A 21,334-nucleotide genomic window follows, 5' to 3' on the forward strand; every position below is an offset into this window, starting at 1 on the left:
TTACCTATTTTATATATAGTAGTGTGTATATGTGAACTAATTCAGACAGAGAAAAGACAAATATCATATGATATCGCTTATACGTGGAATCTAAAAAAAATGGCACAAATGAACTTAGTTTCAAAACAGAACTAGAGTCACAGATGTAGACAACAAACTTATGGTTTCCAAAGGCAAGAGAGGGGGAGAGGGATAAATTAGAAGGTGGAGTCTTCTTGAGCTTTACTTCCAGAGAATCTGCTTTCCTGCTACCAGAGTCATCTTCCACAAAGACAAGTCCATGCTGGCCACGTGCAACCCAAGCCCTTCCTCGGCCCATAGAGCCGTCCGACAAATCCACACTCCCTAGACTGTCCTTGGCCATCTGGCCCTGGGCCTCCTCAATTCATTCATTTAAAAAAATTATTAAAGTATTGTTGATTTACAATGTTGTGTACATTTCAGGTGTACAGCAAAGTGATTCAGGTATGCATTTTACACACACACACACACACACACACACACACACACACGTGTTCTTTTTCAGATTGTTTTCCCTTATAGGTTATTACAGAATATTGAGTACAGTTCCCTGTGCTATACAGTAGATCCTGGTTGTTTATCTATTTTATATATAGTAGCGTGTGTATGTTACTCTCAAACTCCTAATTCATCCCTCCCCTCCCTTTCCCCTTTGGTAACCGTAAGTTTGTTTTCCATGTCTGTGGGTCTATTTCTGTTTTGCATTATAAATAAGTTCCTTTGTACCATTTTTTTAAAAAAGATTCCACATATAAGCAACATCATATGCTATCTGTCTTTCTCTGACTTACTTCACTCAGTATGAGAACCTCCAGGTCCATCCGTATTGCTGCAAATGGCATTATTTCATTCTTTCTTATGGCTGAGTAACATTCCATCGTACATATGTACCCCATCTTCTTTATCCATTCATCTGTGTGACAAACACTTACAGAGCAAGTGTACGCCACGTACTGTCCCAGGTGCCGGGGACCCAGCAGTGTCCCTGTTCTCGTGGTGCCTGCCTTTGGGTGGGTGAAGTCTCTCTCCCCAGCCCCACATACTCTGCCCTGGAAGACCACGGTCCACATCCCATCCAACCCTTTTGTGGATGAGCAAGCGAATGTTTACTCCCGTGCAGTCTTCAGCTCATGACGGTTTATTAGGTGACTTCATGTTAAGAACTTGATGATGAAGCTAGACTACAGAGGCTTTCTTTGGCAGCTCCACCCTGACAGTCCAAAGAGTTCAGTTCCACGAGAGGGTCCTAAGGATGCTGGCCAGGGCACGCATCCCAAGTCTGCCTTAAACCTGAATAGGAATCAATCCCCCCTCAGGTGGTTTTCTTCCTAAGAATCCTAAAAGCACATACTTAGTCCTAATCGACCGAACCAACTCCTAATCAAGTTTCACGCCATGAATGGAGGTAGTCACCACAAAAAGGTATTTTTAGGACCCCAGACAAGGAGGGGATTGTCTGGAAAGCACTGGGGTAATTTGTAGGTCTGGTTTATTTCTGAATCAGAGGCAGTGGAAAAGCTGCTTCAGAGCCCATGGCCTGAGCAGCGGGTGGAGCTGGGCAGTGATTCACGGAGCACTCTGGGCTCCAACTGAAACTGGAGATGTTTATCTTCACAGCTGTGTGTTATTTTTACTCTTACTAAATATTCTCTCTTACACCTGGAATTTCAGCCTCTTCCCACCAGGCCTGTTCCCTTCTCCCTTCTCCTAAGCAGTTGAAGACGAAATTAATTTAAAAAGTCACCACCAACAGTTAGTTCTTTGTCCCCAAAAGGGGTCTGAAGTTTCCCTGAGAAAGTTTCATGGTTTAACAGCCGAAAATGGTATCAGCAAGATCACAGCACATTTAGGTCTTGAAAACTGAGGAGGAAACGCATCCTTTAGAATAAAGTATAGAATAAGATGTCTACAAATAGTTACCTGACAAAGATGTGGCACCTTTTCTATCTTGTGTGCGTGTGTGTATGCTTTTCTCAAAACACTTTCATTTTTCAGAGAGGAAAGAAGTAAGCCCGATAGCCATTATGGTGCTTTCAGGGTTTTATTTTCCTAAAAGGCTATGTAAATTCTGGTTAACCAAGATGATTTTCCTTTCAGGATAGAAAATGCCAAGCAGTGCCCTTGTCCCAATGTCAATATCCACAGTGACCCGATGGGATTCACTTACATCATAAGGAAGAGCACAGCTCTTAGGCTGTTCTCCAAAATGGTGTCCATTCGTTTGACACCCCAAGAAATGACAAAGATGCTCATGAGTGCTACTAAGGAAGGGGGATGAGAAAAAGTCTGCTCCAGACAGAGAGGGAGCCCCAGAGAACTTGACTCTCTCACTAAATCTTCCCCAAGTGAGGCCCTTTCAATCCGTGTCTCAGCCCTGCAGCCCAAGGAACTGATGTCTGTAAAGACTCAAGGCCCCTTACAAGTAGGACAAACTATTACCACCCGACCTCACTAGCACAGTTGGGAAAACCACTAGTTTTCCAGTCTCCAACACTGAGCCGCCCACAGCTTGGAAGGTTTGGAAGGTGGCCAAGCTTAACTAGGAAACATCTTTTATGCCAGTCGGATTCAGAACCTTAAGGCAGAAAGGAACAAATGTGATTATAGCTGCAAATTTCACTGTCCTAAAAGAAGACATAAAGTCTTCTAGAAAATGTAAGAAGATATACATGAAGTCAAATCTCAGTGCATCAAAGTAGAAAAGCATGAGGGAGACCAGTCCCAGGGAGCCGCTTTCAAATGTCAAATATTGAGTATTCCACGTAAAATGAGAAAACTGATGTTAAAAGACCTTCCGCCAAGATGTTGCTCTGTACGCAGGAACTGGGCAAAGCACCTCTTCCAACACAATGACACACAGGGAACTGGAATAGTCGCTATCCTAAAACTGAGAATTTTTTATTTTTAATTTCAGCCCAATGAGTATTTACTGAGAGCCACCACTGGGCTCAGACCGTAGGTCTCCCATCACGCGAATTATTTGCTAAATGTGGTTCTGTTTGAAATCACCTCATGAAGGGAATGTAAAGATGAGTGCAGTTTAATTGATCTGTTATAATGAGTAAAATGAGAGGAAAGTAAATTTTTTTAACTGTGTAATATATACAAGAAATCAAAATATGGTTGGTGTTTGGATTTAATGCCTCTCAGAAGACAAAAAATCGGACATATTGCTCATCTATCACCTGGAGAAACTCCACCATCCCTGCCAACACAGAGGTGATGCCTGGCTAAAGGAAGCAGCCCTGAGGGAGGAAGAGGAGCACAGGCCTGGGGTCACACGGCCCATGGCAGGCGGACTTAAGTTACGGAGACTCAATGGTCTCCATGCGTAAAATGGGTATAATCTTAACGCCATCTCATAGATTTAATGAGGAAATTGGATGATATGTTGTATCCTAAAATCTATTAATAAATCACAGTGCGTTATAGAAATATTAGTATCACTCCTCTGGGAGTCTTTCCTGCCTGGGGAAACTGAGTCATACTCTCATCCCTGCTATGGCCAGGCCCAGAGCATCCCCCTGAACTTGTACTTGTCACGCGACCTCACGGAATCTTTTTCACCTTTGATGGACCGTAAGCTTCTCTTAACTCATCTTCATAGCAAACACTGTCTATGATGAAGAGTAAACACCAAATAAATGGTTTAGTGCAGAGTTCTCCACTTCGAGATGACAGACCTTGGGGGCCAGGTGATTCTTTCTGGGGGCAGATGCTGTCCTGTGTGTTGTAGGCCGCTGAGCGGCACCTCTAGCCTCAACTCACTAGATGCCAGGAACGCCTCACAGGTGTGACAGTCAAACCCGTCTTCAGGGCTTCCCTGGTGGCACGGTGGTTGAGAATCCGCCTGCCGATGCAGGGGACACGGGTTCGTGACCCAGTCCGGGAGGATCCCACATGCCGTGGAGTGGCTGGGCCCGTGAGCCATGGCCGCTGAGCCTGCGCGTCCGGAGCCTGTGCTCCGCAACGGGAGAGGCCACAACAGTGAGAGGCCCACGAACCGCAAAAAAAAAACTGTGTGCAGACACTGCCAAATGGCTCCCTGGGGGCGCAGCCACGGCGTCTGCGAAGCACTGGTTTAATGAGTAAGATCCCCTGAACTCAGGCAAGGAGTCCAGAGCTCGTCCTATTTTGCCTGGTGCCTATTAGAGGTAAGTGCAAGCCCCCTGCGTCTGGGCTGATACTTAGAGGGGCCTAGGCTCGATTCTCAGGAGGATTCCAGTTGTGGTTTGTCCACCACTCATTTGGGGTACACCCCCCAAACCTGGGGCTCAGCCTCACTTCCCTCTTCCTCACTCCATACCCATCAGCAAAACACAACCGTTCTACCTTCAAAATATGTCCAGAATGCAATCACTTTTCCCACCCCTGCATCGCAACCACCCTCACGCAGACCTCACCATCTCTTACCCTAACTCCCGAAGGGCCTCCTAGCGGTCTTGGCTTCAACACAGGAGCCAGGGAGATCCTGCTGAATCTCAGTGACATCACGTCCCTCCTCTGCTTACAGCCCCCAGCCGTCTCCTAGCTCGTTCAGAGTGAAGATCAAAGCCCCTCACTGGCCTCACGATCACTCAACCTCATCTCCTATCACTCTTCCCCTTGGTCACTGAACATTAGCCACGACTGTCCTCCAACACTTCAGGCTGACCTCAGGGTCTCTGCACTCACCACTCCCTTTGCCTGGAATATTCTCCTACTGGGTAACCATGGGACCTTCTCCCTCACTGACTTTGGGGCTTTACTCAAATGTCATGTTCTCAGAGGGGATCTTTTCAGGCTGCCCTTTCTAGACCTGCCACCCCCTGCCCTGCTTTAGTTTTCTTTTTTCCTTAGCACTTACCACAATCTAACCTGTTAGCCTTTAATTAGCTATCTGGTTCACTGGCTGTCTTTCCCGTTAGAAAGTGAACTTAGAGAGGCATATTTTTGTGTATGTTTTACGACTGTATGTCAAGTACCTAAAACAGTGACTGCACATAATAGGTGCTCAGTACATACTTGTTGGACGAATGAATGACTCCGTGCGTAACCAGGACGTCTGACACCAAGATGGACCAATCAGGTAGCCCCCTTTTCTGTCATCTTCATCACACTCCAGACCGCATGCTTTTTAAATATTACGTCAAAAGCATCCTGTCATCTGATCCTAGGCTGGAGTTCTTCACAGCACACAGTGAATCTCCTTCCCAGACAACAGAGAGAGGCGAGGCCCAATCTCTCACCTCACAGGCTCAGCCAGACAAAAGCCACTGCAGTGAGAGGCGAGCAGGGTGGCCGTCCACCTAGGCGGACAGACTTCCTGAGAGCGAACCCTCCTCTGCACTTTGTTCTCCCAGATTATCCACTCTATAGGCCACCTTTATCCAGTTCCGGGGATTCTCATTTTTCTTCTCTCCCTGGATGCTGCCACGGGACTGTTTCTCAGACCGGTGAGTGTCAGAATCCTGGGGTAGGGGAGGGGGAGCTTGTTAAAGCAGGAGTGCTGGGTCCCACCCCCAGAGCTTTGGACTCAGCAGGTCTGGGCAGGGCCTGAGAATCTGAATCTCTAACAAGCTCCCAGATGGTGCTGATACAGCGGATCTTAGGGCCCTACTTTGAAGATCAGCGCACCAGGGGACCTCTCACCCAACAGACCTCAACAATAGATGAATGGCTCCAGGTGGCTTGGGTACTGGGCTAAGAGCAGGACTCACAGTGTGGCACACAGAGTCATTCAATTCCAGCTGCAGGGAGCCTCCAGGGGGGCAGCACGGAATTGCCACGACTTCCTGGTGGGCTACCAGGAGTTTTTACTGCCTGTGGAAGGATGAAGGATGCCCAATTGCACCCGCCTGAGAGTTGACTGAATCTCCGAGACAGGGATGCTGAGAGAGAGTAAAGGCTTGCACACCATACTGCCCGCTTGTGATGGAAGACAATTTTCTTGTGGACCGCATGTGAGTATGAGTGTGTGTGTGCGTGTGTGTGTTTCTTCGTCTATCTTGCCAGTCTACAGTGGCTTGGGCCTTAGGAACCTCACATAGAATTAAGGCCAACAGCAGGGGGCTCGCTGGAGGCCAGGCAGTTCTGAAGCCCCAGCAGGGCCCTCTGTGAACAGCTGTTCCAGCTGGGCTGCACTGACACGTCTCCATTGTGTGAACACTTGGGGGTTTCTTGTGTGTGAGGCTGGAGTGAAGAAAGGGGAAAGGCAGGGTGTCAGGGACCACCGAAGCTGAGAAGTGATGTCTTGTGTCTACACAATGTGCAATTGGATTAGTGTCTGCAAGAATCATGTCCTCTGATACGGCAGCCGCCAAGCCAAACCCACAATTACATCCCTGTTGGCTCACAAGGCATGGTTCCTTTCTCTCCTGTTTTCCTTTCATTATTTTTTATAGAGCTCTGTTATAATGGCAGTAGATCTCATTTCACCACTCATATTTCATTTCAGGAGCTTGTGTGCGCATTGGGGCTAAGGTTTTGCAGAATTCCATCACTTGCTTGGGAAATTCAGTTCCTCCCTCCTCCAAGCCTTGGCCTTTTCCTCCGAGGGTAATGAGGCGATAGGGACAGACAGGACCATTCCCAGGGACCGTATCTTATGCGGAGGGAGCTAGGTCACGTTCTGGCAATGCCCAGGCTGTACAGGGGGCTCTCCCCCCCCCGGGGGGGTGTTTGCAAAAGAGCACCAAGGGGCCACAAAGGTAACAGCCTGCCCGTTCCAGCCAAAGTCCGATTTTTGACTTACATAAACTCCCCCTGAACGTGACTTCAAGAGGCAAGTGTACTGTACGGAAGCCCACCACACAAAAGCTCAGAGCAAGAACAATGAGACGGAGCTACTGGGCTGGGGGCCAGGAGATGCGCTTCCTTTCCTGCTGCAGTCCCTAACTCCCAGCACCCCTGGCCTGGGGCTTCCAGGTGGTGGGTGAGGCAGCCAGCATCTCCGGAAAGATGCAGGGAGGCGGCACATTTACGAGCTGCATCCTGGTCCCTGGTGCTCGACCGCGCTCACCTCTGCAGTGTCTCTGCCGTGAGCCCCTCCAGGGAGGATCCCTGTCTCCATGACCTGGGCCTCTGCCCCCTGACACTTTGGGCAGAGCTGGTACAGCCAGGGGCCCATTCAAGGTCTCTAGAATGAAAGCAGAGTCCATGCAGGTCCACGTTCCCTTTTATGGAACTGGAGCTGACACGTGTGAAGACCACGCCGCAAGCTGGCAAAGTCTGCGGATCTGATCCCGGGCAGCCCTGTCTGCCGGCCTCTTCCAATCCTCAAGATGAAATGGGCCTTAGGTCCGCTGATGAATTTTGAGTTTTTCCTTCCTCCACGCCCCTTCGGGCAGCCCGTCATGCTCTGAAGAGCAGACTGGGCCTCACCACCCACTTGCAATATTCCACAAGGTCACAGCCTGAAGGCCGGTCCTGGTGACCATCAATCTGACGTGCGACAGCCCCCAACACTTCCCATCCAGCCAGGCTGAGCCCCTTCAGGGACAGGGAACTGGCTACCCCAGGAAATGCTGATTTGCAAATCTGAAAGGAACGGCCCCACTAACCACTGACCAGCCAAGGGGCCAGAAGCACCAGGTGTGGTCGGTGTCCTGTGTCCACCTGGCCAGGCCACTGCACTCAGTGACTTAATCCAATGCCAGTCGAGGTGTTGGTCTGAAGGTATTTCACAGATGCGGTTAACATCTACCAACCATTGATTTTAAATAAAGGTGATTATCCTTGATAATGTGGGTGGGCCTCATCTCATCAATTGAAGGTCTAAAGAACAAAACCTGAGCTTCCCCTAAGGAAGAAGGAATTCTGCCTCAAGACTGTTGCATCTGAAATAGAGACACAGATGTACAGAACAAACGTATGGACACCAAGGGGGGAGAGCGGCGGGGGAAGGGTGGGACGAATTGGGAGACTGGGATTGACGTGTATACACTAATATGTATAAAATAATCACTAATAAGAACCTGCTGTACAAAAAAATAAAATAAATTTGAAAAAACAAAAAAAGACTGTTGTACCTACTCCTCCTTGAGATTGCAGCCTGCTGGTACACCCTACAGATCTCAGACTTGACAGCTTCCACAACTGTGTGAGCCAGTTCCTTACAGCAAACCTCTTCATTGTGCATTCCACTGGTTTTGTTTCTCTGGAGAACCCTGACGGACACGCCAGACCAGCCCCACTGAGCTGGATCCAGCACGTGGAGCTCGGAAAAGACGGGCAAAAGACTCTTCTACAAAGAGGACCAATATATGTCTGCCTCCTGTTTCCCCAGAACGTTCCACGGTGAGGGGAAGGAGGGCACTTGGTGACCAGCTGACATCTGCATCATAGCTCAGTTCCACAAGCTGTGCTCCTCCCCCATGCTCCTCCCCCCTCTGCTCCTTCCCCCGTGTTCCTCCCCCCACACTCCTCCCCCCTCTGCTCCTCCCCTCCGTCCTCCTCCCCCGTGCTCCTCCCCCTCTGCTCCTCCCCCCGTGTTCCTCCCCCCCACTCCTCCCCCCTCTGCTCCTCCCCCCCACGCCCCTAACCCCCGTGCCCCTCACCCCCGTGCTCCTCCACCCTCTGCTCCTCCCCCCGTGCTCCTCCCCCCCACGCCCCTCACCCCCGTTCCCCTCACCCCCTCTGCTCCTCCCCCCGTGCTCCTCCCCCACGTCCTCCTCCCCCCAGTGCCCCTCCTCCCCATGCCCCTCACCCCTTGCTCCACACCAGGCTTGCCATTTCCCATCAAGTTACCAGGCAAATGCAGGCAGCCGTGCCCACCTCCCGGGCAGCGGCTGCTGGGCCAGCACCACTGGACATCCAGGAGGAGGACAAGGACCACGACAAGGCTGACTTCCCTCGGTAGCCGCCACCGAAACACATCCCAGTTTGCTCCCAAAGCTGGAACTGCCTTTAACCATCCTCTGAGGGGAGCATTCTGAGCATCTTAGGATTCCATGAGGGCCTGAGAGTGGAAGCTACTGACGCTTCCATTGTCCCCTTGCAAGAAAATGGTCCAGTTTCTCCAAAAATGATTTCCCTTCCCAGGAAAGAGACCCTCGCCTGAGTCCGCAGCTTCGCAGCTGCCTGACAGACGAACGGCCAAGAAGCTTTCCAAGGTCAGCCGGCCGAGGAACGCGGGAGAAGCTTTCCGGGGGCCCGTGTCTTTCTTGGGGACTTGAAGCCCCTAGGCCAGGCTCAGGGTCACCTCAAGTCCCCCCACCCATCCCGAATCCCTGTGATGACCACCTCGGGCTGGGAAGGAGGCCCCAGGGCTTGGCCAGGAGGGCAGGTGGACATCACCTCTTGAAGGGAAGCACAGGCCGGCATTGAAGGAACCGGTATTCACACTTCTCTCTTATTTATTTGTTTATTTGTTTGCTTACTTATTTATCCATTCATCTATTTAAATTCAGCGAGAAGGAGAGGAAGTTTCATTTCTGCAACATTGTTCTCACCTCCTCATTCAGTCTCCTTTCTGAGGCTTGCTAAATCCAGACTGGCATTCCTGGAGCTGGCCCTAGGCCAGACTCCACAAATAAGGGCCAGGGCACGGCTCGCTCTGCCAGCTGCCAGCTGGAGACCATCTCAGTGCCCTCTGCCCGAAGCGTTCTTTCCCTCTCTCTCTAATTATTTATCTTCCACTCTCTCCATCTCCATCTCTATCTCTCTCATCATCTCTCCCTTGCACACACAATCTCCCTCTCTCTCTCACACACACGCACACACACATACGCACACACACACATGCGCGCGCGCACACACACGGGCTGATGTATCTCCCATAGGTAGAAACTAGCCTTGGAAGAAGAACGCTTTAGAAATGCATCTTGCTCTTAATGCTCCCACCGTGACTGCCCCGGCATGCGTGGGATCATGTGACTCCACCAAAAAATAGAATCCATCAGTGTTTACAGGGTTGGCTCCACAACTACCCTTTTATACAAACACCGCTACCTTCTTCAGAACAGGATTAACCTGCATGCCTCCAAGTCTCAGAAACAGATACAGCGAATGGTCAGTGGGACCATTCTATCAGATGGATAGGATTTACCTGTAACATATATACATATAACGAGGAGCTGGCCGGGACTCTGGCATCCTGGACCCTATGCTTGCCTTTTCTACCATGGTCCTTTCAGAAGTCTAGGAATTAGCCCCTTGACGAGGTCTAAGATGGGTCTGCCTTGGCTTGAATTCCCTTTAAAGGACCAGTGCTGTAGCAAATAGGCAACATCAGAATTAGCGTTCCCACTTTCAAGAAGAAACTCGACGCACAGAAGTGAACTGACTTCTCAGGGCCCAGGGACGTTCTGGCCCCTCCCATCTCCCTGTTTGGCACGTCCAGCCTCATGGTTGACATTCCCTCTGAGGGCTGTGACTTGGCACCTTCACGGACACCACACTAGAAGTTGATGCAATGGTTTCCAGCACTTATAAAACATGACACTTATAAAAAACATATTTCGCATTAAAATATATACGTAGCAAAAAGGGCCTATTATAGCTGCGACAGAGTGGGGAAAATGCACTGGGTGTGGAGTCAAACACCCTTGATTGGAATCCAAATTCTGAGTTGCTTTAAGTGCTGATCTGGGTTAGCCAGAAAATGCCTGAGTCTCAGTTTCCTCATCCATCGAATGGGGATAAGCATTCCTCACAGGGCTGCCTGGAGGACTGACAGGCCATCAGATGTAAAAGGGCTTTATACATAGTAAAGCACTAAAACTTGTGAGCTGCTCTTGTGACTCTGGGCAGATCATACAAATTTAAATGCAATTATTCTTTCTTTGTCTTGAGATTTGATACGATTCTTTCTGAATATATATGGGGTATTATATCATAATTGAAATCAACCTGACTCTTCAAAACTACATCCAATGAAATGCTTTTGTGGGCTTCCCTGGTGGCACACTGGTTAAGAATCCACCTGCCAATGCCGGGGACACGGGTTCAAGCCCTGGCCCGGAAAGATCCCACATGCCATGGAGCAACTAAGCCCGTGTGCCACAACTACTGAGCCTGTGCTCTAGAGACCATGAGCCACAACTACTGAGCCCATGTGCCACAACTACTGAAGCCCACGTGCCTAGAGCCTGTGCTCCGCAGCAAGAGAAGCCACCGCAATGAGAAGCCCCTGCTCGCTGCAACTAGAGAAAAGCCCGCACGCAGCAACGAAGACCCAACGCAGACAAAAATAAACAAACAGATAAATTTAGAAAAAGAAAAAGAAATGCTTTTGAGTGTCAGGGATAATACATTCGGTAATTCACTAATACATTCTAGGTGACCGCAGCATTATCGTGACAAACTCAGGAGAGTTAATACTTATGGGTGACACTGGTGCTTGGTTTTAAGTGTAAGTAAAGATGAGAAGAAAAAGCAAGCATCCAAAGAAGGTGACAGAGGAGAGAAGGTTGGGGGGCGGGGGGCTGGAGGACACAGAAAGTAGGTCCGTTAGCAATGTCATAGGGCTTGGACATATGCTACACTGCCTGGCCACTAGCTGACACTCTCCCTCCATGAAAACAGAAGACAGCTTTACTTTCCAGGCAATAAAAACCTCAGAGACAAATTCTGCCATATGTGGGCAAGGCCCCCTCCCACAAAGCCCTCACGTCTGGGAAGTGGAATTGAACATCTCATCTTCAAAGCGAGTTCTCGGTAAATGTACTACTGGTTTTACAACCTCTATCCTCCACGCAAACCACTGGAGAACACATTTTCTCAGCATTGCCCAGTGTTACTGTTCAATGCCCTGAGTTTCTGAAACCATCTCGGGGGAAGCGTGATCAATTTCCACTTTGCCTTTTCAAGGGGTGGGAAAACCAGAGGTCTGGGAGAGCAAGAGCCGGCGGTCTCCTTACCTTGAGCCATTCACCTGGTTAGGGTTACATTCCATCTTGATGGTGACCCTGGCTGGGGGTTGAGACAGCCAGTCCTGCTGAGGGACACGCGGGCTCATCTTGGATGTCTGTCCATAGTCGCTGGAGGAGGACGCGGTCATGTCCGTCTTGGCCAGGTGCGGCGTGCCGTATGCGCACTCAAACAATGACTGGTCCTCGCTCACGACAGATAACGCTTCCTGGACACCCAAAGAAACACACAGTCAGGACGTTCCAAGGGACAGTCATGCTTCAAAAAGTTGCTAACTGTATGGTCATTTCTAACTGGGACCCCCTTTTTAGGTAGTTTTTATGGTATCCATTTCCACCTTTCAGCAGCAAAAGGGAGCTGGCTTTCTTTCCCCTAGAGACGGTAAGAGTTGGCACTGGCCGACCTAGAAAAACTTTTGTGCAGGTCTCCAAACATCCCAGCCTTGACCACAGCCGTGCAGATAATACCCACTTTAATCTCAACTCAAGGAAGTGGAATTTCAAAGGTCTTAGAAGACATCCAATTGCATGTGTCATTATTTGACAAATGCAATCTATAATTCAAGCAGACAGGGTACAGAATGGTCGTGAAGATTAAAAAAGACATGTGACGGCTAACACCTAAGCATCTGGCAAAACCGCCACATTCCCAGGAGATTTTGAAGAAGAGCTACTTAGAAGAGTGAGGGGGAAATGGGGCACCAAAGGACACAGAGACAAAGATACGAATTTTTCCACTTCTAAGTTATTAGCTGAAATAGTTTCAAGTGGCGCTTCCATGACGGTGAACATCTGGATGATAAATGAACCAAAAAAAAAAAAAAAAAAAGCTGTGATTAGCCAGAGGTCTCCAAATACCAAGATGTTTAAAATACCTAGATCGCTGACTAGCTTTTTTTTTTTTTTTTTTTTTTCCCCTTACTTTCTATTCCTATCTTTGCTCATTTTGCATGATTGGGTGAGAAGAAATAGAAATGTGTCACTGTTAGAGCATTCTTCTGTGGTTTTAAGTCAAACAAGTGGTTAGCCTATGGCTAGGCGGACATTCGACAGACAAATCAGCAAAGGCAAATTCGATTGGGAAGTTTCAGCTACTGGAATGACGTATTGTGCAGCAACGACACAGAAGAACTACGAGACCATCCAACTTTGCTTTCTATAACCAAAACAGAAATCCATGTGGTAGTTCATGTTTATTTCAGTCCTTGGGCACCCTCGGTACTGCTATGCAGCTGGTGAGAAGCAAATGCTGTCTGGGTCACACATGTTTTTTAAATGGAAACTTTGGAGCCAGTGGGGACTGCGGAGACCTTCTTGTCCAAACTCCTCATCCCCCAAATGGGAAGATCTGAGACCCAGGAAGGTCGAGACCTCACCTTGAGGTGAGCTGCCCAAGATAAAGCAGGGATTTGGTGAGCACAATGGTGAGTGTTTTATCTTCAGTTCCCTCCTATCCCCACAGCCCAGGACACCCTTCTTATATTCCTTGGTTTCCGATAATTGTCTGCCTTAGCACTCCTTTCTCATTCTTTGAATTGGTACTTAAATAAGTAACGATTTTCCCCCCACCCCCGTTAATAATAGAGCCCTACGAAGCAGCCTTTCTAAGACAGAAGCCCCCCCCTCCTTAGGCAGAAGTGTCCGAATCTTTAGGGAACACATGCAATTTCACAAAGCACCCCCCAATCCAGTGTGTCCTCCCCCACTCCATCCCCCATCTACCCAGGGACCCGAGTACCTGAACTTCACTGCCAGGCACACTGTGCTGTGAACCAGTGAGCAGGGAGAATCAAAAGGAACAAACTCAGTGCTCTGGCTCTCAGAGTGGAGGCCAGGTGTCTGTGCATGGATAACCACCCCCCGCCACCACCCACCGCCACGGTATCTCTAAAATCTCTTAGAATCGCAGCCCTGTGACAGTTTGGGAAAGAGTAAGCTGGGGGTTTAAACAATAACTCAAAATGTAGAAAAGGACGGGTTGTGCCAGCCAGAGAACCAGAATCAGGCACAAGGAAGAAAAGAAAAAAAGTAAGGCATCTTGAACCGCCAGCAAAAGCAAACACATCAACAAACAGACGGCAACAATCCGAGAAATGGGCACGGTAGATTCGGCGGGGGAGCCTGAGTCACGTGGCGCTCTCTTCCGGTCACAAACGGAGTGAGGGGATGTAAGGAATCTAAACTCACAGACATGGGTTTAAAAGTCAAATCGGCACCACAGACTTAGTGCAGTCCTGCTAATTAATAAAGGCAAAATTATAGCTTCTTCAATAAATTGTGCAAGACAGGGTCTCCTTTCCCATCGCGGCGCTGGATGGAATGGTTTTACGCACTCAGAGCAAAAAACAAGGCTGAAGGCTGCCTCCATTCTCCCGCCGGGTCCTGCAGACTCCACCAAGCCTCGGAGGGGAATACCATGCTATGTAATGTCAGCGTTGGCTCACCGGTGAAGAGAAACATGAATAAATGTGCGATGTGTATCAGAAATTGGCAGAAACAGGTTAGATATAAGGAGCAGGCTAACCTTTAAATCACAAATGAGAAGAAAATGGCTTTCACAACAAAAAGAGTAACAATGTTAAAATATGAGTATCTCCCCAAGATAAAGTAGGATATTCTCACAAACACAACCAATGACCAAATAAATGTAGCCTAAGATTTAAAAACTGGACCAAAACACTAGAACTGAAACCAGGCTTCAGTGTGTGCTTGGAGGGGGAGGAACCCATTCTCACATCTGGCAAAGCATTTTTCCACCACATGGTTTTCTAAAGAAAGAAATCAAAGTTAATTGAGATCGATTTAGGAAAAAAAAAAAATCTACAAAAGCTAGAGATAAGCGAGGGGGGGGGCGGGGGGGGGGGGACACACATCTTTTCTTCGTATCTTAAAATTCTCCTCCAAGTTAGTACTGAATAAAAATGAGAAAGGCCATATACTTCAGAATATCAAAAGCTGCTTTTGTTCGCTAGAGGAGAAGCAGCCTAAAAATGAGGACGCTTCAGGATAAACGTTTCATTTCCCAAGGGGTGAAACACAGTCCATATTCTGGAAAGACAGCGCATGCCCCAAAGTGATGCTAATTAAACCAAGGCAGGCAAGCACCTAGGGTTAAGTACAAGTCAGGAAAAGGAAACAAATGAATAAATGGAATATCTCACACACACACACACACACACACACGTGCGTGCTAACTTAGCACATCTGAACAATGGAGGAGTCAAAAGAAGCTGAAGGGTGGTCTTCAGAGACCTGCTTCAAAGATGACCACGAAAATTAACTGCTGTTCTTTAGAAGCAAACAAATGCTATGTACCCACAGCATGCCTTTGTTCACCCACTTGACTTTGTATATTACATGTAGGTTTCATCATCCCTTTGGTTGCAGTATGAATGACAGAGGCTGGTGCATAGGATTCTCCCACCCCAGCAGCACTGGGACTTCAAAGCAGGGAAAGGATCTAGCCTAGTAGGATTAAAACCAGAATGGATCGCTACACACAGGCTGGTAACCAGGAACACATGAGTCCCTCAACTGTAGCTCTGCAAGTGACTCTTCCTGGCCTCGACGGATGCTGTCCCTGCTTCCCTGCCGTCTGGCTTCCCTCCTTGTCTGTGGTCATCTCACCTACCTACCTGCCTACCTGCCAAAGCTGTCGGCAGATGCCTTAGGTAACATCTATGGCTTATTCCCTCAGCACCTTCGGCCAGACGCGGGGACTTGCAAACTGCTTTGGCTACCTTATGACAGAGAATTCAAAAAAAAAGTCCAAACCTGGCAGAAATGTGGCATAATTAATTAATATGCCCACCTCTGTGTTACTCTAAAAAGACATGAACTTTAGATTGGTGTGTGCGTGTGTGCGGGGTGTTCTTTTCTGTAGCCCCAAGAAAGCTGGGATATTTTGATGTGCCCGGTGGCAGGCTACCAATGCCATTTTTCATGAACTTATGAGAAATGCATAAATTCTAAGCGAACTGCCCTCAAACAAAAGGGACCGTCGTGTTAGTATACAATGTTTATTATTTCATTTGAATACTGAATATGCACCAATGACATGTGAGGACCACTTCTTCAGATTTTGGTCATCACAGTTGACTGACAGTTCTAGAAAGTGAAGAGAACTCAACTAGATCATATTTCATACATGAGACTAAAATACGATTCTATTTTTTAAGTAACTAGATTTGGGTACAACAAAGGTTCCAAAATGCTTAGATTTTTAAAAAAAATTAAAAGTCGAATGCACTTTTAAGCATGCTGACATTTCCAGCAAATGATTTCAGACAGCCTAAAACAGATGAATTTTTTTCTGTAACAGATGAATAGTTTGAGAGGCTCCTATGTTTCCAGCAAAAGAATTATAAAATAAGGGTCTGGGCTCAATTTTGCTCTTAACTTTTGATCCCCACGGTTCATAAAAACACTGAAATGTCAATCCAGGGAACCCAACATACTTAAATTTTCATGAAAATCTGGGCGTGGTAAAATGTTGAAACTAAGAAAGTCTTAAGGAATGATCGGCTCTCTTTCACAGCTGGAGCCAGTGAAGCATACCCAGGGAAATGATCCTTACGTCGTTTTCAAAAATCCAGAGGATGGCCAGAACTAGGCGTCCAGGGAACAGGATTCCCAAATTCACCCTCAGTTTCCTCAAGTCTTAGGTGCCTCAAATAGTTATGAAAAACAAATGGAAAAACTAAGTGGAACAAGCATGTTAAGATTATGGTCATGCTTTAGAAAAAGAAATTCTTATAGAAGTCTTTGGTATCACAATACACTTTAGGAAGCCAAGGTCATCTTAAATCAATAGTCTGCCTTTCCCCCACACACATAACCAATCAGAATCTGGAACATCACATAACTGCTTACACTGCGATGAATAAGCCATCTTTTAGCCACGTTCTCTTGACTCATAAGCAGCTGATCCATCACATAATAAACCAGGTTACCTTGGTAAGCACTTCGTATGCAGTATCCCTTTCAATCTTATTTCACTGATTTTAAGATACACCTTTTCCCACATTTTACGAGCTCTGAAATCTGGATGCATCTCACCATCGATGGCATGTCATGCGTTATTGGCAGCATCGCTTCTCCTTTGACGGCCGGTAAAATAATGGTTCGTTTTATCATCAATGACATCTTAATTTTATGAAATACAGTCCTGACAATAGTCTTATAAGGTCAGGTGTCATTCCTGCCCACAGGTGAGAAAGCAGGATTGGGAAGAAGGGTAATGTCAACGTGAGGACAAGGTAGCAGCAGCGTTCGTGTCGGGGAGTGGAATCACTCCCTGAGGCTGTACACTCGCCACTCTGGGTGTGACCAGAGAAAGAAGAGGTTGGGCTGATGGAGGTCAGATGCACAGGGCTTCACTGCCTTGAAACAGCTGTGGAAAGAGCAGAGCTGACAGCACAAATAAGAGACGGAACCACCTAGAAAGAGAGAGGCTGGTGGAGGGAAGAGGTGGGAGAAGGCTGAGGGGATAAATGCCCAGAATCCCAGGACTTCGATGGAATTAAAGGATCAGGAGAGTAAGTGGAAAGCCTGTTGGAAACTAGGAGGGAAATTTCTAAGTACAACACGCTCTCTTATGAGGCTAAAAGCTATGTAGCAATAGGTCCCAGATACATTTAATTAGTCTTTCTTACTTAATAGTTTAAATCAACAAATCTGTTCTTTTCATTGGTTAATCAGATAATTCAGACCCAAATTGATGGCCGTGTATTGGGGTGTGTTCATTGCAGGTGGATGCCTGGCTTCTCAATCAATACTGCAAGGGAAGAATAGGGCAGGTAGGAACACCATTTATAAATGTTAGAGCCAGTGCACGTGGTGGCCTTAAATGGATGTCTGCAGACCTAATGATACTGGAAAACTATTTATTAGGCTGTCTCAAGCCCAGTTGTTTATAGCTTCTCGGGCTTCCCTGGTGGCACAGTGGTTGAGAGTCCGCCTGCCGATGCAGGGGACACGGGTTCGTGTCCCGGTCCGGGAAGATCCCACATGCCGTGGAGCGGCTGGGCCCGTGAGCCATGGCCGATGAGCCTGTGCGTCCGGAGCTTGTGCTCCGCAACAGGAGAGGCCCGCGTACCACAAAAACAAAAACAATTGTTTATAGCTTCTCTTCAAGGCAGAGTGCATGCGGTAGATGCTTCTGGAAAGTCTACTCCTAATCACATTCAGAGGAGAAAAAAGCAACACAAATACGTCCCTAGGAAAGACCTCCACTCCATGTGCCCAACAAAAGGCCAATCCTTCCAGAATTTTATTCTCAACGTGTATATTTTTGCATTTGAATATTGCCAACATCTCATGGGATGAGAAACTTCCTCTGACCGGTATCTTTTAATTACAACACAAAAAAAGCCAAACATCGTGAGTTAAAAGATGCATTGTCAGGCTGAGTGGGAATCATTTTGCCCCGTCTTGATATTATTTTCTTTCCTTAATTCTTCAGCGGAGGAAACATTAAAATCATATATTAAATGCAGCATCTAGCTTTGTGCTCACGTTTTTCTCATTTAACACATTGCTATTTTAGTCCTTCAAAAATATAAAAATCTTGGATTAACCTCAAAGGAAAAATGTATGTAGGCAAATGAAGTCCATCTAAAGAGAGTGTTTCCCCAATGTGGTATCGCTTCAGTATCAAACACGTTTACAACTGCAGTACCAGCCCAGCGCTAAGAGAATGAAACCCAGGACTGGTGCAGAGATACAGGCATACAAATATATTCATATACATGCATACACATACATATGTATACGCACATATATGCATGCTCACACACACACATATACATACACATATGTCAATTTCCATATACATGCCTATACATACATACATATATTCGTATTCACACATACATGCATATTCGTATGTACATGCACACATGCATAAACATAGACGCATATTCACACACACGCATATTCACACACACAGTCATACACATATACACACATACATAGTCGAATATACATATCTGTACATGCATGCATGCATATTCATATACACATACATATTCACACATATATGCATATTCATATACATGCACATATTTACATACACACATGCATATTCATATACAGACATTTACATACACACATAATACACACATATATATATCCATCTATCTCTCCATCCTTACTATCTTTGCTCATTGAGCACTTTAGAGGACCTGTACACAGTCCTTATTGGTCAGCAGACCCCCTAGGGAAGATGGTGCCTAAATGATGTAGAACACCAGGATTCTTCCCTTTTTGCCTTGATTTGTTTCTTTCTCAAACTCGAAGGTGCTTTTCCTCCCCTCAGCAAATCCCTTCAAGAAAAGACTGATCTGGAAACCAGTCTCCTTATGACCTTCAGACGAATTTCCCTGCTCTGAACTCACCGGATTTCTCCTTGGCTCTGAGCAGCGTAGCCAGTCCTGGGAATTCTCTTGCTCACATACTTCTCCCCCAACTGCTGCCTTTATGAAGATATGAGCATTTCCAGGGCAGGATCCTGTGTGTGTGTGTGTGTGTGTGTGTGTGTGTGTGTGTGTGTGTGTCCCTAGCATCCAAACAGCTTCTTAACATCACATTTTGTTGATGTTCCTATTAACCACAGAACTAAGTCATGAAATTATACGAAAGCCCCATCATAAATGCTGTAGGTCCAAAAACTTTTTTCACATCAAAACAAAGGAAAATATACTTGTGAGATGAAGTGTGCAGCCAGTGACCAGGAGTTTGGAAGCTAATCGCCCTGGCACTGTAGCCTCAGCCATATGATCCTGGAGCACATTACTGCAGGGTTTTACCTGAAATCTACATAGGCTTGAATTAGGGACTCTGCGTAGTTAGGCAACATATGAAATAAATAAGACTTACTAGAAAATGAACACTAGCAAAGCAAGGAGAGAAGCTTTCAATGGCTAAGCGCAAATCCCAGAACGCTTGCGGAGATTGGAGCATTGCAGAAAAATGTCAAGGAGAGAATAGTTAGGTTCCACATAAGGAGAACTGGATTTAAATGAACCTCAAAAAATTAGAAACCCAACAAACATAATTTTAAAACAACCCTTCTGTTTACTTTCTCAGTTCTATGCAGATGCTCTTTGAAACATTTGAAAGGAGGGTGAGATAGGAATATTTAGCCTGGCAATCAAGGTTTCAGGCATGCACGATGAGTTAAGTCTCTGGGTTCTACAGCACAGCATCCTGCTATAGTTAACAGTTCTGAATCATATACTCACAAATTTGCTAAGAGAGTAGATCTTATGTTAAGTGTTCTTATCGCAAAAAATATATAAAATAAAGAGGGAAGGAGGAAGCTTTCGTAGACGATGGATACATTTATGGCATGGATTGTGGTAATGGTTTCATGTGTAGATACTTATCTCCAAACTTATTAAGTTATAAACGTTAAATACTGTACAGCTTTTTAGTTCGTCAATCAAGCCTCAGTAAAGTCATTTTTGAAAAAACAAAAGAAACAATGTGTAAGTGATGTTAATAGCCTCTTTGTTTTCCTACAAAGAAACACATTTTCCCCCCATAGGCTTCTTTCCTTCTTTAGAGATGAATAAAAAAGTGTAAAAACATGTGTGGAAACATCCTGTTTGTGTGTTTTAAGTCGGAATGAGTGCAAAGAATGCAGCACTACCCCCTTCAGATCCTTCTGCACCCTCTTGGTTTTGTGGGGGGCAAATTCTACTCCTGGCTTTCCATACTTGTTTGTGTTTTTCTAATCACTGTCATCACGTGACACTCAGAAAATTTCATCAAAAGCCTTCATCTTATTTGTATCTCATTTGAAATAACTCATTTGAGATGAAAAGATGATTTGCTTTTCACTTTGATCAGCAAATTTAGGATAAACAATAGAGATGCACCAAAATGTCAGAGACAGCATGGTAGAGCATGGTGGCCACTGGATTGGGGCTCCAAAGACCTGAGGTGGAAGCTGCCCTTGGTCACTGGGCCACCCTGGGACTTCCACAACCCCACTCTGCTCCAAATTCAGTCCCACGTGAGCTGCTGAGGGCTTGTTACAGACGCAGAGTCTGCGTGTCTGCAGCCCTGCTGAATCAGAATCCACTTCATAACATGAACCTGGCACACTCGCATATTCAAGTTTAAGTCCTGCTGCCTTATCCTCGCTTGAGTCTCAATTTCTTCAACTATGAAGGTGATGTTGATAAGAGCTGCCCCAATCCCAACCAGGGCTCCCAATGGGCCAAGTGAGCTAGTGTATGTAAAAGGTTTCATAAGCCTTAATGTTGCATTTCAACTATTATCCCATCCTAGAAAGCTGATGTGACTGACCCAAATTCTCCATGGGGTTCAAGACAGTGGCTTGGACGATCCGTTTCAAATCCTATTCTTCTAACAAGCCACATGCCAGGAAAAGTACATCGTCTCTCGTATGCCATTAGTCACTCATTCTTTGTTAAGTACTAAATTTAAAAGTCAGG

The 21,334-nt window shown here is 46.6% G+C and overlaps 1 protein-coding gene across 7 annotated transcripts in view; it reads right to left on the reverse strand.

Annotated features, from left to right (window-relative positions):
- Positions 1-21,334, reverse strand: part of ERG (ETS transcription factor ERG) — a 279,139-nt gene that overhangs the window by 49,989 nt on the left and 207,816 nt on the right. For all 7 annotated transcript variants that reach the window (XM_073804510.1, XM_073804509.1, XM_004317073.4 and 4 more), the window contains one exon: positions 11,862-12,079. In XM_073804510.1, the coding sequence (XP_073660611.1) occupies positions 11,862-12,079 (218 nt within the window). The remainder of the gene's footprint in view (positions 1-11,861; positions 12,080-21,334) is intronic.

This window comes from Tursiops truncatus, chromosome 4 (assembly GCF_011762595.2).
Source record: "Tursiops truncatus isolate mTurTru1 chromosome 4, mTurTru1.mat.Y, whole genome shotgun sequence".
Classification (NCBI taxonomy): domain Eukaryota; kingdom Metazoa; phylum Chordata; class Mammalia; order Artiodactyla; family Delphinidae; genus Tursiops; species Tursiops truncatus.